General features: G+C 37.0%; 1 protein-coding gene across 1 annotated transcript in view; it reads right to left on the reverse strand.

Moving 5' to 3' along the window:
- Positions 1–18167, reverse strand: part of cul1b (cullin 1b) — a 59450-nt gene extending 41283 nt beyond the window's left edge. The window contains exons 1-16 of the mRNA XM_039666805.2: positions 18055–18167; positions 14751–15093; positions 11859–12036; positions 11299–11466; positions 10593–10643; positions 10395–10485; positions 10073–10236; positions 6816–6978; positions 6562–6692; positions 6218–6325; positions 5443–5549; positions 5029–5077; positions 1200–1331; positions 504–621; positions 293–369; positions 46–177 (exon numbers count right to left, since the gene is read on the reverse strand). Of these exons, the coding sequence (XP_039522739.2) occupies positions 46–177; positions 293–369; positions 504–621; positions 1200–1331; positions 5029–5077; positions 5443–5549; positions 6218–6325; positions 6562–6692; positions 6816–6978; positions 10073–10236; positions 10395–10485; positions 10593–10643; positions 11299–11466; positions 11859–12036; positions 14751–14890 (1809 nt within the window). The 5' untranslated portion in view covers positions 14891–15093; positions 18055–18167. The remainder of the gene's footprint in view (positions 1–45; positions 178–292; positions 370–503; positions 622–1199; positions 1332–5028; positions 5078–5442; positions 5550–6217; positions 6326–6561; positions 6693–6815; positions 6979–10072; positions 10237–10394; positions 10486–10592; positions 10644–11298; positions 11467–11858; positions 12037–14750; positions 15094–18054) is intronic.
- Positions 18168–19103: the final 936 nt, after the last annotated feature.

Below are 19103 nucleotides of genomic sequence, written 5' to 3' on the forward strand. Positions count from 1 at the left end.
TCCCAGCAAACGTTGGCATGATACAGCCATGAAGAAGGAACAAACCTGCAGAGTGTATCTGTTCTTGAAGCAGTTGGTGACCAGCTCTCCTTTGGATAGATGGTAAAGCCACGTCAACTTCCGGCCGCTGTGTCTGCTTCCGTAAAAAGCTGTAAATCTTTGGTAACTCCGCTCCAACTGTGAAAAACAAAGCCGTTGAAAAACTATCATCAAATGGAAGTGTAATCACACATTGTTCTCAGCTCGTGGAAGGGCTTAGAAAATTACACGGTTAAGCGTCTGAGTGTCTCACCTCAGATGGTAAAGCGAATGTGCAAGACTGCTGGAACGGCCATGAGCCAGAGCTCAGAACCTGGATACTGAAATCCACTACGAGACAGATGGAGCCGGAGTCTTTCATTTGCATTTTTATTCATCAGTAATAACATGCAGGTTATATTATAAAAACACTCCAAACACAAACAAACATGCGGAATCGATGTAAAGCCAGGTTGAGCACTTACAGTCCAAAGGCTCAGAGTTGGAAAGGTGCTTTTTGAATTGCTCATTCAAGTCTTTGCTGACACCGATGTCCTGGAACATGCGCTGGAGTTTGGAAGTGTACTCAAAACCACATGCTTGCTAAGGATGGGCAGAAAAAGAAGAAAAAAAAAAAAAACTCCTCTCAAAAAAACTGACATCGATTCATAAATCCTAAGAATCAATCTTTTAGTCTATGTGGCTTTCAGTTGTCGAATGAAAACGTTATAGCCCGCCTCCCATCCAATAAATCACAATAACCTTTGTGCTTTGTTACTTTTCAAATTAACAAGTCTCAGCTCTCAAAATCTGTTGATTTTATTATGAAATTCAAACAATAAAAAACATTTTGACAAAAACCGGTCTTGATTCAACAACACACATGCATCATGGTGCTTCCTCTAGTCTACTGGATTGCAGGTCAATATTTTCATAAATAAAGTAGTAGATTATCTTTTTGCGCAAAGCACTTCAAAAAATTAAATGAATTTGATTAAAATGCCCCTTTTTATTAGTTTGCCATGGACTGTACCTGATACATAGCCCAATTAATCAATATGGAATCGAAATCAGAATTCAATCGAATCGCAAGCTTGTAAATCAAAATCGAAACATGAAATTTGTGTCAATACCCAGCCCTAGAAGGAAAAGCATCTTCTTCACAAAACAAGTGCACAGACCTTCAGTTTGGAGATCATACTGGCCTCGGCATCGTCGCTGGCACTGTTCTGGTGCACCAGTCTTTTGGCCAGCATCTTGGCATAGAACTTCTGGAACACGTCTTTATCCTCAATATACTTGAAAACCACCATCTGATGAGAAAGGATGTTGGAGAATCTTGTCAGTTACATGAATTGACTTATATTCAACAATTTGTGCATAATACCAAATGGCATGCATACTGTGCAGACTCAGAGCATGCAATGCACTCTACTATTTCCAGCGTAATGAACAAAAGCATTAAATCAACCATGATCTCTTCCTTGACTCGTTATTTGATCAGACTGACATTTGGATTATGCACAATGTAAAAAGAAAAATAAATTTGATAATAGACTGCAAATTCAAATAACCATATTCAAGATGATAATTGCACACAGAGAAAATACTAAACATTTGCAGCATACCTTGAACTACTTTTTATTATACCTTGTACTCCAGTTTTTATAATGCAGAACAGTATTGCTGTGCTGTATTCAATACTTTAGTGTTCCATTCAGAACAGTCTTTGTCACAGATTAACTAGGTCCTTATTACCTAGGTAATTATTTATGTGATGCAGAAAAACAGACAGATTTGCAGAATTCAAACATAAACATGGAAATTTCTGTATAGGGAATGTTACGGAATTTGGTAGGATTTTAATTAATATATCAAAATAAGGGCGGGACAATTGATCAAACTGAGTGATGGACTAGTGTGATTATTAAAGCGTGAAAAGTCGCCGTCATGTTCTGCATCTAGCACACATGATGCTCAGTGTTTTCAGCGTCTCACGCACTACACATGAACGCCATTCCAGTGCTGCGCTGAAAGTTCACTTTACCAGCATTTCATAATTAAAACGAAGGAAGAAATCTATCATCAAATAGAATATATATTTTCATGTTATCACTGTGAAGCTGCTTTGATACAATCTGTATTGAAAAAAGCGCTATATAAATAATGGTGGCACAAAATCAAAAGGACTTCACTATAAACCATCATAATAAACATTTGGTATAACTTAAAGAAATTATAGGAGAAATATTACAATATATAATAATAATAAAAAATAAATAAAAACGTATTTTTTTTAAAAACTTTATTTGACAAAAACAATGTTTTGTTGTAAAGGAATTGGTATAAATTGGAATAAAAAGATATTGATTTAATTCATTCAGTTTTAAGAATTCAATTCAAATTTAACTAACCCATTAAAATTCACAGACAGAGTTTAGATTAAGCCAGGATTAGGCCTTAGTTAAATTAGGACATTTACGTACCTTCTATAAATCTGCCTTAGAAAAAAGAACATTATTGGTGTGCATCATATGACAATGTGACATATAAGAAGTGCAAGTGCAAGTGCTTGTAAGTGCAAGTTTCTTTCAGTTAAACCAGCTCATAAAGGCATTTTAGTTTGGGCCTTGTCTGTGAAACCAGGTATTGATGTTTGCTCCAAGTCCAGATCCTTAATCAGGGTTTCTACAGGTATCTTCAAAATTAAATTTATCTAAATTTAATGCCATTTTAAAATGTTTTAATGCCATATACGACCCTTGACAAACCACGTATATATTAAAAATATATTTTTTCTTTTTTTCTGGAACACCCAGTGTAATTTTCAGGTGGGACATGTCGATTGTGTCCCCACCATTTTTTAAACATCCCGCGGCATATAGGACGGGTCGCAGGAATGGTGGTGTTTCATTAGTAATATTATTATTAGTGTTTTTGTTGTTGTTGTTAATAATAATTGTTCACACTTGCAAAAGAGAATATTTGACACATTGCACACTGACAATTCAACCAAACACACAGTATTTATTCTCTTCCTCTTCTACCTGTCTCCTCCTCTAATGGGCCTACCCTTTTCGCCACCTTCTCTGGGCCGGCAACCTCTAACCTGGCCTTTTTAGGGGGCTTTCCTCTCAGGGCGAATGAGAGGATGCTTAATTGCTTTATCTGACATCTTTGAAAGACAGATCCGTGGCCTGGATATAATTATTAAATATGACATGATTTTAAAAGTGATCTATAACATCGACTATGAAATTCAAAATCACTAACTTATACAAGTACACTAACTAACATGTAAATAAACTAACAAATACACTAACTTATTTAGTGCTTATAAAATTATTAAGCCTATTTGGAGAGAGAAATGTTTATAATGTGACAATATGTCAGTCATTGTGTAATAACGAAAATATGACAAGGCCTAGACTACTTGTTCTGACAGGTTTTGTGAACAGGCTGTAAAACTGTTGGCCAAGTTACAGACACTCATGAAAAACTGATGCTAATTATCTGGGAAACATTCTCCAACATCAGTCATGTTGTCATTGTGTCAAACAAGTTGTGAATTTTTTGTAAAATTAATACAACAGTGCTATTTTTTGATTGGCTATTGTGTGGACCCTTTCTTTTTTTTGTTTGGCTGATAAGTGGCAAGCTCGACTAAGAACTGCTGGGGAGCTGCTTGATTCCTGCTGGTTCCATTGTGAGAGCGGCGAGAACAGAGACATTTGGGGCGCTGCGGCATATTCAATATATTATAAATAATTTTCAGCTTGAGAAATATAATGTGTGGTGAGAGTGCATGACAAAAGACCAAAATGAGTGGCTTGTGCACAACACTACTTCTCTCTTTTGCGAGACTCTCTTTTTGTTACGGTAAAACAAAACATAATGCAGACAAACATGTCAGTGCCTGATATACAACCACGAATAAACAATCGGTTTTGATGAGGATAAAAATATACTTCTTAGTGCGGATTAGAACTCAAAACCTCTAAATATGATTGTCAATTAGGGTTTTGTTTTATAATTATGTATGGACCACGAATATTTCAGAATTCCATTATTGGCTATGTCTGTATATATATCTTTTTTTTTTTATTGTTGTGTTACTATTGTTGTCTTAACTTGTATTTAATGTATTGTTATATTATTTTGGTGGAACAGGTTATTATGGGGGGAAAAGCTTTAACTTTAATTGTATCTGCTTAATGTTAATGCTCTCTGTTAATGCTTTGAAAAAGTTTATAAATAAATTTATAAAAAAAAAGAAAAGAACCCAAAACCTCTGACATGCTTGGCAAAAGTTCTGCTAATGGACCATTAAAGTACATGCGTGTAAAAGTTGTGTCTATTCTCACATAAGGATACATATATAGCAACATATTCAATCTCATTAAAAGACAAATTAAACACAATAAATCTTTTAAATCTAATAAATATTTGAATCTAACGCCGATTTGTGGCCGTCACACTGCATATGGGGGTTTACGGCACTGATTCCCATTGTCCTCAACTTTAAATGCTTTTTTTTACAAACGCCGCAAAATCCTTCATCATTTTTACCACTAACGGGCTGCAACCATGTCTTAAAAGTTTTGTTTTTCAGCCACTTTGGCAGGAATTTGCACTTTTCCATTTTTTCAAGGTTCAGACCAGTCCACCAATGTACAACAGTCATCTCCGCATCACGGCACTTTTGCTCCGGCCGAAAGCAATTACCAAACTAGTTCCGCATATTTATCACACGAACGTACACATTTTGCGAAAGCAAATACAAATAATTAATTATGAAGGCTATATTAAAAAAAAATTATATAAATTTATCTTCAAAAATATAAAACATTTAATACCTCTTAGAATCAAATTTGATAATTTTTAATGGCTTTTAAGGCCTTCATTTTAGCAAAATCCATTTAAGGACTTTTATTGCTTTTTAATGCCCCGCGGAAGCCCTGTTAATGCACTAAACTTTACTAAATTTCTGTGGAGGACAGGGAAACTTACCACTTGGTTGAGAGTATCCTCTAGCTCAGCCTCTTCTGGGTTCTTTGAACTAAACGAAACACACGCTCAGTTAAATCATCTGTGGTATATGTACACACCTGCAACTGCAGAATCCTAAGCGCAAACAACCTTTCCTAGACTGTTTGCATGTTAAATTTCATCTTTTGAGTCCATGCACTAGAATATGTTGTGGAGTTTCACACATAGAACCTTGCTAATGTACTTTTCTTTCTTGACATATTTTGTCAATCCTAAAGAATATATTTTTTTAAATAAGTCTGCTAGAATACTGGATTTAAAGAGTCAAGCCTCAAATACTAAAACATAAACTGATGTGTGAACAGACTTTCACTGGATTTCATTGTCATTTCTGGCTGACAAATGTATGACATGAACATGAATGAGAGAATTCACCTCTTCTTCAGTAAGGAGTCACAGTATCTGGCCAGAAGCTCAGGGGATTTGCTGGAGGACTGTGCCATCTTTGTTACCGCATTATTATTAATAAATCTTCCGCAGGCCTGAAGAGCACAGATCACAGAGTGAAAGTTACACCAGAGCTGTAAATAAACTCTATAACTAAAAAAATAATAATATTTTTTTTTAGCCATTTATTTATATTTTTTTTTTTTGTCAGAAGGAAATTTCAGTTTACATTTCCGAACATTCCTTTTGTCATTAATTGTAATAATCCAGTGAGATTTTTGTATGTACAAGGAATCTGACAATAGCCGGTCTGATCCACACGCAGATCTCATCTCAAGTCTATCATCTCTAGTTTGTGATTATTACATAAAGAAACAGTAAAACACAGAGTCAGACTAAATCCAGAAGAAACCTACCTGCATAGCTACAGTACAGTGAAAGGCTTTAGGCACTTCTAAAAATGCTGTAAAGTGAGCTTTTCCACAATTCTTCTGGATTTTTTCGTCTTCATGTAATCACAAACAGAATCAATGATGGCGAGTTCAGATCGTGTGAAGCTCCGGCTGTTGTAAGACTCCTCGTGCATACAAAAATCTAACCGCATTATAACAATTAATGGCAAAGGGAATAGTTTAGAAATGTAAACTGATATTTCCTACTGGCAAACTACAGCTAAGTATATAAATAACTGCCTTAAAACCATTATTTTTGTTGAAAATACCAACATGCCTAAGACTTTTGCACAGTACTGTAGATCACAAACCTTATCGAGTGCCGCCACAAACCCAGCATCATTATTGAACGCAGACATGACTAGGGCATTGTATTTCTTGTGAACATTCAAGATAGTTTGCACGTAGATTTTAGGATCCTGGAAAACATGTTCAAACTGTGATCAAATTAAGTTGTTAAAAAGACCAGAGTAACTGGAAAACATGAACAAAGACCCTAGGGCTCACATAAAGCAAAGGTTCCAACAGGTTTGGCACATTTTCAGAAAATCAATTTAATCAATCAAATTTGGAATTACTATCCATAGTTGCAGCTGAAGACCAAATTTATCGCCCACTCCATCACTGTGTTTTATGCTGCAACACCAGGACTTACATTGAGTGCTGAATCTCCACATTTCTCTATGGCTGCCAGTCCTTGATTATGAATGTGGGACTCCAAGAGTTTCTTGAGCTCGCCCAATCCATCTGTGATCCGAGAAACAAGGTTGTACATCCGGCCGAGATCTGCAAATATAAACAAAGTGTATTGACTGTCAAACTAAATGTGTCAATTTAAATGTTCGCTTTTTCAAAATGAAATGTCAGAATGTATTTCCTCCAAAAGGTGAAATTGCAGCACTGGCTAACCTTCATTCTTATCTGCATCTAGAAGGTTCTGGAACTCCGTGTGAAAGATCTCCAGGTGTTTCTCGATGAGGACCTGTTCACACTTGCGAGCCAGCTCGTCTTGTGTGCTTTCGTGGAGATAAACCTGTACCCGCCGCTGCTCCTCCAGTAACCGTGCTTCTGCCTGCACACATGAACACACACAATCATACAGTTTTAACTCTAGAAGAAATGTATGCTTAAATATTCTATCATAATCCCCTCCAACGAAGACAATAAGACGATGTACAAGAGGCATTACTTGTGGAAAGAATTATTACTCATCTTTTATTTACATTTGAAAAAAAAAAAATGGCATGTCCAGAATTCATGTCATGTCTTAATAATCAATAGAAAAGCCTGTATCGGCCATTACAGCAATCAAACGCTTGCTATAATTGCTGAACAGCTTTTTGCATGTCTCCACGGGTCTCCTTGCCATCATCCTAATCTTTAGCTCCCTCCACAGATTCTCAATGGGATTTAAGTCAGGACTCTGGCTGGGCCACTGCAAAATGTTAATGTTTTTGTCTGCTAAACCATTTCTTCACCACTTTTGCTGTGTTTTGGGTCGTTGTCGTAGTGAAATTTCTTTCTCTGCAGACTTCCTGATGTTGTTGTTGAGAATTGTGATGTATTGCTCCTTTTTCATGGTGCCGTTTACTGTGATTAGGTTCCCTAGCCCACCCTCTGAAAAACCCCAAAAACATTAGGTTCCCACCATCATGATTGACAGTGGGGATGGTGTTCTTAGGGTTGAAGGCTTCTCCTTTTTTCTTACGCCAAATGAAGGCTACGTCATTGTGGTCAAACGATTCAATTTTTGTTTCATCTGACCCTAAAACAGAAGACCAGGGGCTCGTTCTTCGTACGTCGCTAACTCAGTTAGCTGGATTTGATTGTTGGCGATTTGCCATGATCTTGGATTGTTTGGTTCTATGAAGCTCATCCTGGACTTGCTGCCATAGCAACAGGTTTGTCAGCTTGAACCTGCTCGCGAGCAGTCTTATTTTATGTAAACAGGATTAGATCGCGACTGATACGGGAAGTCCTTTAGCGCAGCGCGATAGTGTAGCCTAATTTCTGAGATTTATTTATTCTTTTCTCATGAAACGATCGTCGTGAGGGTGTCATTTAACATTAATGTTAACATTAACATTATTATTTTGTTGGAAATGCACATTAATGTTCGATTCGATGTCAGGCTTCAACAACAGCACAAAATGTTTGCATTGCCTTAAAATTATTTCTTCCTTTACACTATTGGAGATGCGAAGAACTTGATAAGCTTTCTGTCGTGTCATTCGCAAGTTTACCTAGCGCTCTTAATTTTTTTTTTTTTGACAACTTAGGGTATATTATAATTTTTAATGAAGATATTGTAATCATGATGACCATGCTGATTATGAATCACAGTCCCTCAGGCTTAATTTACGTGATTGGTGCTATACACTGTAGACTGCACACATGTTACCATCAAGGCCTCAATGAAGGGATTTTGTGAGCAGAAAGGGGGCTTTTAGAATTTTGCAAAATTTGTCTTGTCTTTTATTTTAGGCTTAATTAAAGATTTTTTTTTTCTTTTTCTGATGTTGGCAATGTTGTGTAATATAGCACATGCAATGTCACAGTTCCTGTCTCCATACAATGCAGCTCTAGGACAAGGGCACACAATGAAATGAGCTTTGGCCAACTAAAGGGAAGATTTCAGGGTCTGAAAAGCCTAAGGGTTGCACCTGACAGGGCCTCTGACATTGCATGTGCCATATTACACAACATTGCCAACATCAGAAAAAGAAAAAAAATGTTTAATTAAGCCTAAAATAAAAGGCTCTTCTGTAGGACTTTCTGTACATGTGGACAACGGGGCAATTCACATTCAACCCAAGGGTCAGCTCTTCTGCCAGGGTGCTGGAGAACCATTATTTTTTTTTCTCAGCCTTTTTCTTGGTTGCTTTTATAAACAGACAATCATTTATTTAACAGTGCCTTTTTAAAAGAGACTAGTAGGCCTATAAGGCCTAGTAAAATTACCATTAAGTAGAATATTTTTGTACTTCACTTTCACCATGTCCATTATTACAGTGTGGTGACTCGACATTACAATGAACAAAGCAATTATGAAAATAAAAATAAAATAATAATAAGTTATTAAAACATCTAACATGGCCACCACAAACGCATTTAATTTGTCTTCTACTTTTGCCAGCACTCTCTCCTGGCTTTTGCACACTTTGAGGTGTTCCTGGCGTTTTAATTAAAGACGGATATTCGGGATAACCTTCCATTAAAAGCGCTTGCTCTGCTTGGGAGAAAAACTGGGCATGTTCTTTGGCCATGCTGAACAGCCAACAGCAGCGTTGCTGATCATTGTTTCTGCTATCGATACATGTCCCCTTTTAAACCAACGCGAGAAAGATAACTCAATTCAGCGATACTAATCATAAGCAACAGGAGTGTTCGAAGAACCCAATTAGCCGGATCATGATTAGCACGATGATATCATCTTAGATGTCTCATTTGATCTCGGATGTTTTAAGCAACGTACGAAGAACGAGCCCTTCTTTGTCCAGATAAGTATTTGCAAAGGCCAAGTGGGCTTTTGTGTGCCTTATCTGGAGAAGTGGTGTCTTCCTTGGTCTGCGTCCGTTGAGCCCAGTGGTGTGCAGTGTCTGTTGGACTGTCTGCCTTGAGATGTTGATTCATCAGGATGGCCTTGGTGGTGATACTTGGGAGACTTTTTTACCTCTCTCACTACTCACCTTTGGCTTCCAACAACATCCTTTTTCATAGAGTGGAACTAATAATAATACTTTGCACTGTAGCCACTGGAACTCCAAAACATTTAGAAATGGTCTTAAAGCCCTTTCCTGACTTGTGAGCAGCCCACAGATCCTCAGTGAGCTCCTTTGTCTTGATTAAAACAGCTGTTCCCAATGAATCAGGGTAATTATGATGCTTTAGAACAGCTTGGATTTCCCCATGTGACAGTTTGCAAAGGGTATGAATCATTTTTGACATGTCACATTTTGTTCAAATGTAAATAAAAGATGAGTAATAACTTTTTCCACAATGATGCCTCTTGTACATCATCTTATCTTCTATAAGACGCCTGTGTCATTTCTAATCAAGAAAACACTTGCTGGTTAAATAAAAGTAACTAAGTCAGAATTTGCCAGGGGAGTGGATAATAAATTCAAGCTTGACTGTATTCACACATGATATTGTCACTAGCTTACCTTTTTCATGTATTCAGTAACAGGGTTTTGCTGGAGGAACTCGGTGCTTTCCCGTGTATAGAAGCGCTCGGTGTCTGCCAAAAACTGTGTTTCAAAGTACTCCTTGTAAACTGATAATGTCGGCCCCTTCACAAATGCATCATCTTCATTCAAGCCCAACTCGACTGGAAGAGACAAACCAAATCACAACGTAATGGTTAAAAGTTCCAGACAGCACTGGGGTTATTCCACTTACTGTACATGACTCGCACAGATCCTTACAGGACATCTGTCTCAAGTTTTGTGAGAGACAATAGGACAAATGTAGCACTGCCCCACTCACCATAGGACTGCACCACTCCACTGATGAGTCGGGTGTTAATAGTCTCACCATGTCTCTCCTTCTCAATGAGTTTTAACACAGCGTTTGTCACCTATATCAAACAAAACACAGGGGTATATAAATATGCATATACTCATTTACACACAAGCACACAATTAAACATTACCAATAAATGAAGAATATAAACAGATGACTCACCTGCTTGTTAAGAGGTCTAAATAAACACTCTCTCCAAGTGACCAAAGCAAGCTGTAAAATAGACATTTTATTACTGTTTCTCAATGCAATGAGGCATGAGATGAATACTGCTTTAAGAAAGTTAACTTTTTTTATTACAACTGCACTATAAAAGACTATTTAATAAATAATTTGGATTTTATACTATTACTACTAATAATTAATAATAATATATATTTTTAAAAAAATCGAAGTAATAAAACAACAATCAACCATAAAACAAAACTGAATTATATAAAATTTTCCAAGAGAATTATTTCATTATAGTTCAGGACTGAAAAGAAAGTTTAGCCTACTTAGGTAATAAGTTTAAATCACTGGAATACATCACAGTAGACCCACAGTAGGCATAGACATACATGCACAAGAACAAGAAATGCAAGATTTAGTGCCAATAAGTCAAGCTCATTTGTAAAGTGACAAGAGAAGTTCTGACAAGTTAGAGAAGTCAAGAGAAGTTCTGTAATCAAATCTCTCACAAATTCTTGAGGCGAATGTTAATTACATCTTGTGTGATCACAGGTAAATGCATATATTGACTATTATGAGCAATAAATATAGCTTACTACAATGTAGTGTAGTCATTATTCCAACTCTTATGAACAATTGTGTAAATGTAAAACAGGAATCTATCAGTCAGGCAGGGGGCATGTGATGTTTCTCTTACAGAGTAGATTTCATAAATTCCTTTCCGTCCCTCATCACACTCTCGGCGCACCCAGTGTCTGTTGAGGTAAGCACAGATCCCGTTTAATACTTTACTGGAGAAGCGATAGTCCTCCCACTGCTGTGTGTAGAACTTCAGAACGCTCTCATCCATCAGGTCCTCTCCATCCTGCCAGACACACACAGATGGAGGAGCGAGAAGTCAGGAAGATGTCTGGAGAACTGACAATAACTCAAACTGCTATCCATTCTAGTGCCAGTAGTCAATGTAAATAGATATTGTCTGTCATTAAAAAAAAATTACAATTCCAAAATAAACAAATAGAATTCCAACATTCTGCAAGGAAATTTAGGCATAAAACACTACAATAGTTTACTGTACGGTTTAATATTTTTCTAACAAGGCATACAAAGAGACGTATAGTATTAAAATTAAATAAGCCTTCAAGTTATCCTCTTTCAATTAAGATCAAAGACAAACTTTATTTTAGAATTGACCAACATCAATATGATCCCTAATGTACCATGCATCCCAGACATAAACACGGTGTAGGCCATTACCTTGAGAAGGTTTGTCAGGTAGCTCCTCAGAAACTCTTTCAGTCTTTTGTAGAGTTCTAGTCCAACAAACTGAGCCCCACCAGGTGTGGGAGTTTTCTTGGAGGGTTTGGAGGGGGGGATGCCAGCACCCCTGGCCTGGTTGGACTGGTGCACGCTGGTACAGTAGTTATACACATGTCTGAACAGTAGGTTAAAGTCTTAAGATAGCAAATGAGAAAACAATGACAGACAGATATTACAACAATCTTTACACTGACAGGATGCCGTTCCATAATAATGATGCTTTCAATGTCAGCCTCCAAGTTGCTTTGTCTTTGTAGCTGTATAAGGGTATAACAATGACTACATACTGTGGATTAAGAGTGCCAGATATGTCTCTTACACACTTAGAGTTTACTTCTGTGACTGTTTCTAGAACACGTCTGAAGCAAATACGAAAAGAATACGATAAACAGTTTGCTTAGCATGAAATTCAGACGTAGTTCAACTTCAAACCTATTTTCCGGTGAAAAAACCCACTTTTTCCTTAACAGTTTGTGGTGTCATATGATGCTTTTTAATGTTTTCCCTATTCTGTTAGTGTGTAAAGTATCTGTTTGAACATGCATTAGACCTTCAGTTCAAAGCTCATAGTCTTCATCATAAGAGATCTATATAGCTAACTAAGAACCTTGCTCCAGATCTGCCTAGAACACCTTGATCCGACATCCAGATATTACTTCTGCAAGCATTTCACAATTTTAACTAGATTAACATAATGCCCCAACCAAAATAATAGAAACGCAAAGAAAGAGGCTGAGGCCTCAGTGAACTGTAGCGTCATCATCATGTCGCAGTGTGTTTCAATACAAAAGCACAACCTTCTGAAAACAGATGCAATAGGAATTGCAATAATGTACAATATATGTGAAAATGTGTTTTACACATAGACTGTGAAAAAAAATCCAAAACCACTTTTTCTACTAGGCTGTAAACTTGGGCAAAATAACATGGGTTTTTATGGGATTGACTCTTTTGGAGCCTGTCCTAGTGGCCAGTCGATGAATTACAGTTTAAGACACTTCCATGTTGGATTCAAGAGAGACCGGAAGGTTTCCGCTTGGTTTTATATAAAAGCATCTTCTAGAACGCCAAATAAACAAAATAATGACCTTTTAAAATAGGATAACATGTCCTCTTTAAAATAATCATGCAAGAAATTATAAATGGGGAAGAATAAATCTTTTAAAGGAACTTGTACTATTTCCAAGAAGCTTAAACCGACCTGTTTCAAATTCAAAGGTCACCTCTCAATATTAAACAAGAATGAGAGAGTACCTTCAGTCTCAGTCCTCATAGCTTTGAGAAAACTTCTGTTTTAATAGACATTCCTAGACATGAATCATGATCTACCCTGACACGCAAGAAGCCATGCTAGAGAAGCTTTTATGCATCTTGTACAGAAATAAGTCAACGATATTAAAAGTCCTCTACATGGGTGTGCATTTATTGGAAGCTGTTGCGTCTCATTAGCTTAGTGCATTCACTTAAAGGTCATAACCACATAAACAGTGATTACCAGAACAATTTCGTTTGAGTGTGTGCATGTTTGTTTTTCTGGGTGCTAAGTTTCACACCTTTATCACCAACCATGAGATCCATCACTTTGATACTACAAACCTACATGCTGAGAGACTCAGATTCTCAGCAGCGCTAAAGAAAAAAACAGCAGAAAGTTTTTTTTTGTTAGCACACAGGGCTAAACGCAGACAAATAAAAGACATTACTGAAGATGTAGAGAATGACATCAGTGGGTGGCAGATGAAACTCGGCGCAATTACGCCTCTGTGGCTGATGTGGCACTAGTGGGTGAAATGCAAAACTGCTAATTTGAAAGCGGAAAGAGGCCCTTGTAAGTTTTAATTTCCCCGACACAAACTGAATGGAACACTCATTAGCAGTGAGATGCATTCAATAAAAGTAATAATGCCATGTACTTTGATTTTACATTGATTTTTTGATTCACCCTTTCCCACCACAAAGAAATTTGGTGCTATGAACAACCAGGCCTAATTAAAAGAAAAAAATCGGTTTGAATAAATTATTCAAATGGCTCACTTACTATTACTCCACTTGTTCCATTACTGGATGAATCAGTGTTTTTTTAAACTAATCTCTTAAATAAATTATTGAATGACTAATACATTTTTTAAGTCACTTAAAAAGATTTAATCGATACAATAATTATTTGAAGAACAATGTTTCTTTTTAAAGGTGATTTACTCTATTTTGATCGCTTCTGTAGACATCAGTGTTTTTAACCGAACTATAAACTCAGTTCTTCTGTGATAATATGAACATTTGTAACAGAAATAACGATAACGTGTGGTTAAAAAAACAGTGAAGCGGTGTCATACTATACATGACAACTGCTCTCTCTGGGTCAGCGGTAGGGCAAACGCAGATCTGAACGTTCCACTGTGATTTTGATAGAGGTGAATCGTTGTCATTTAGGAATGAGATTGAGTGGATGATTGAATGAAGATCACAATCATTTAACAATTAATCTTGCAGCTCTACTATACCAAGAGAGAAATCTACACTGGGAACTCTTTTGCCTTCAAACAAACTCCCGATCTTGTGGCTATTCCAGCCATTATGACAATTTCGCCCACAAAACTTTTTCGAACAATGGTAAATATGACTGCATCTTAAGAGCCTGAGCTAAACCTATAAATTCCACCTTCAGCGCTTACCCAAATAGTGAGAAAAAAATTGCTGTACTTATTCTCATTTCAAGTGCAAAATTCACACATATTGTACCACACCTAACAAGACAAAGACTTTCAGTGTGCTGGCCACAGCTACTGCCCCCATTAATCCCCATTCACCCCGCAGTGCCTGGTAAGATACGTATAGAGTTCCATGTAGCGTGACTTAGCCATGCTCTGGCGTGTATAGACCTGCTGTATTCCTGCTCTCAGGTCATCCCAGATCTGGTCCAGCCCAATCTGTTTGAGCCCGTGGGTGTTCTGGCCCCTGTTGGATGACATTGTCTCTGTGCCGGTCTGCTCGTGTCAGATAAATCCTCTCTTCTCCTCGTTCTGCTCCAGAACACCGCGTCTTCACATGAAGTCCACCATGCTGGAGGGCATTCAGACAGGATCAGTTCAGGGATGAGTACCGCTTCACTTAACAGATGGTGCTGCAGGCTGGTCTAGGGTTACAGCACCGTCCAAACACTTCCGTAGGGTATCTGTGAGAGCAAACAAATCAGGTTTGAAATCTAATAAATCACACTTATTTTAAAATGGTACAACGTAAAGCAGATGTAACGACAACAGGTGTTAACAATAGGGCAGAACTAGCAATTATTCTATAGGGAAAAAACAAAACAAAAGCAAGAACCAAAAAAGAATTCATTCAAGTTTTCTAAATAAAATTAACTTTTATAGATGCATATTTCAGAGAAAAAGCAAACCTAACACACCTGTGACTTATAGGACTAAGCATCATACTAAGCGGAGCTCATGTGAAGGGACAAGCATTGGGTCAGGGTTATATTTAGCAGCATGTCTACTGTGTGTTGTGGTGCAGAGGATATAAGTTTTGCTGGTCATTGTTTACATGTTATGACGTTCGAGACGCCACATTTTAGAGGCAAGAGTGACCGAGGGTTGGTGCATCAGAACATGTGACCAACAGGATTGGGTTTAGCTGGGTTATTAATAGCATTTCCCACATCGTTCTTTCTAGGGCTTCTTGTGTACAGACAGTTGTTTCTATAGCCAGAAGGACAGCTAATATTCTCAATAAATACATCTCTTGAGTGATATAATTAGGATTATTATTATTCTGTTAGGATTCAGACACATATCACAGTCAAGTTTAGTTGTAAATGCTCAAGTATCTGCTAAATTATTATTTTTTTCATCTTCTGTGTAACTTCTGTACATTAAGAGAGGCAAAGTCCCACAACTGGCCCAGCCCTGCTAAATCACTGACCCAGAGATTGAGAGGTTTTACAACAGGGGACATAAACAAGATGGAGTGGCGTCACACCGTTAGGATCAGCCCAGCTTATGGTGACATATATAAGACGCGCAGCTGTTGAAGAGGACACTGACTTTTTATGATCCCTCACCTATTTAACACACTAAAAACTCATAAATGAACACAGATTTATGATATATGCTGCGTAAAAACTCTTCTTTCAGCCTCAGTAGGTGGGATTGCTATTAATAGCAATAATGATTCATTCATTATTACCCATAATTTTTTTAGTACTTTTAAAAGGGGTCATCGGATGCTCATTTTATACAAGTTGGTATGATTCTTTAGGGTCTTCATGTAAAGTTTGTAACATACTTTGGTTAAAATTCCTCGATTGTTGTCTAAAACAATACCCTTTTTACCGCATCAAAACAGCTCTGTTCACAGTGACCCGTTTTTTGGTGAATGTCTCTTTAATTGATAATGAGCAACTGCTCACTCAAGCCCTCCCTTCCATGGGGGGTGTCGACACAAGACACAATGCGCTGCCTTGGTGGACAGTATACAAAAAGGTGAGGGCAGAAATATGGCAATACGGGACAGTCCGTTAATGGTTGCGGGTGGAGCATGAGTAATATGACATCATTTTGCTCAGAAAATCTAAACAGCTTGATTATTGAGAGCATTTACTTAAGGCTTTTTGAGGATTAAAAAAAAAGGAGTGAATGGATATTTTTCATTGTATGATGGTTGTGTCAAAGACACATTTATATGCAAACACCATATAAAAGTAAATTTTGCACCCGATTAGCTCTTTAAGGCACTGTATTAAATAAACTCAAGCGCTTTGATTGATCATTGTGGGAAAACAGTTTGTGAACGTCAAACTGCTTGAGCCTGGTCACATTTAATCTTATTAGATCAGCCAAAGCAAGACTCTCTGACCCACATTCATCAGTTGGACAGGATCTGTAGGTTGTCAAAGTTTCAACAATTACAGTCAGAGAAGGGCCTAGGAGTCCATTAAGGTAAAAGAAAATCACAATGTGCATTAAATGGATATTTAATGCAAAAAATAAAAAAATAAAAATAAAAAAAAATCTGTCATCAATTGTACACCTTAATGTGATGACACACATTTATATTACTTTCTTCTGTGGAACACAAAATGAGATGTTTGGAAGAATACTGGTAACCAAAAGTTATAATGATCATTAGCAATACATTTTGTCGTGTTCACATAAGAAATTCATAGAGTTTTGGGATGACATGAGGGTGAGAAAATGATGACAATTTAAATTTTTGGCTGACTGTTCATTAAAGGTTCATCAACTGTGGGTTTTTGGATCACATTGACAGATTCAAACCAAAAGTACAACAAATACAAATACTTTTCTTCCCCAGTCAGCTTATTCATCATAAGCTTGAACATATTATACTATTTTGCGGCATAGTCATCAGGCAAAATGTCCACACAAATCTACATCGTTGTCATGACAGTTTAATCCTCCCTATTGTAAAATAATTAATATTTTTTTGGCATCTGAGGACTCCTTTGCCAAAGCATGCCAATTTTAGCATGATTCTTAAGGTAATCTCTAGAAAACCCATTTATTGAGGTCATTAGTAAACTTACCAACCGCTGGCATATGAAGTTTAGGAAACTATGGGTTCAAAATCAAAATAAAGCCATTCTTGGTCACTTTTGTTTTGGCCAAACAATGCAATTTAAATAGCTTAGACATCTGAGAGACAGCAGAATTCATGTGAATGTGTATAACGTGAACTCACTGTTCACACTTCAGACGGTCTCAGCATTTATCTGCCGCCAAGAACACCTTACTAATAGCATGTTAACATCCTAAATATACAATGTTTTAATTTCATGTCTGTTTTGAGAACAGTATCAACACATTAGCAATGCTAGGTAGCAACTCGCTAGCTTTCAGGTAACGTTATACTGGTAAACTGACGCGTAGGAGAAATATTAAGACATATTAATGCCAGATAAACGAATGACATTAAGATATAACCTAGAAAAAAGGCAAACAACACTTGGTATTAACCTAATGGGGCAATACGGCGAAGCTTTTGAGATATTGATGTAAAATGGCCTCTAAGCATTAAGTCGTTTGAATACCACAAAACGTTTGTCTTCCTTCTGTAATTATATGTGCCGCCAAGCCGGAGCAGCTGACATGTATTTAAAGATATTTAGTCTTACCTGTACCCGTTTCTAACGTCGAGGTGTATGAGGTTGAGGCCTTATGCTGTTTCTGACTGGAGATGATAGGGAATTCCGTATTAGAGCAAGTGAAGCGTCATACGCCACATCTCCGAGAAATACAGCGACCTCTAGTGTTCACTCACTTCAGGACTCAAGCGTCCATATTCACACTCGACCAAGCATGATCTATTACATTTTACCAATTTTATTGATGTATATTAACGTACGTCTTTGTTATTTATTCTTTAAACAACTCGACTATTCAATAGCTGCCTTTTTATCCCCTTCATACGTGTTTTTTTGTGTCCTACTGGATGGCACTTTTGTGAAACGGTTTCATTTAGTATGGTAATGGTGCAATGAATGGAATATATTGTGAACTTTGATAATACAGAGTCTTTTCATGCCCTCAGTATCCAGTGATTTAAATAATTGTTATTTATAGTATGGCATTCACCATGGTATTCACCCACTTCTTAACATTACACACAATTCTACTGTTACAACATAATAGTGCTTGCCTCACATTATTCAAAAGCCATAAAATTATTTTTTTTATGACCAGAAAATATAATCCAATTTTCAATATCCCAACCAGTCATAACTATATATATTTCTTTTTTATAGGAATAATAATATTTATGAACATTTTACTTATTTTACAGATGAGTCTCATACAATGAGACTGCTCCAAAATTATATTTAGCACAAAATAAAGAAGGCCTTCAGAGGGGTCAGAAAGGGCATTGTAAAAACACGATATATTTTGATATTGAACGCAACTTTCACACGCAATTGATTGACAGATAGACAAAAACTGTTTGGGACAATTTCAGAAAACAGTTTGCTTCATACATCAAGTTTAACCGCATTAAAGAGGGCAAATGTTATCATTCTACTGAACTGTGTATATGCATTTTAAACACATACGATCTTTGCCCATACAATAAATGCACATCAGATTACGATCTTTGCCCATGCAATAAATGCACATTTAATTCCACTGCTAATATTAATGGTATGCCCCATTTTAGGAGTGGCCAAAT

This window comes from Pimephales promelas, chromosome 22, assembly GCF_988280905.1.
Source record: "Pimephales promelas chromosome 22, fPimPro1.hap1.1, whole genome shotgun sequence".
Taxonomy (NCBI): Eukaryota; Metazoa; Chordata; class Actinopteri; order Cypriniformes; family Leuciscidae; genus Pimephales; species Pimephales promelas.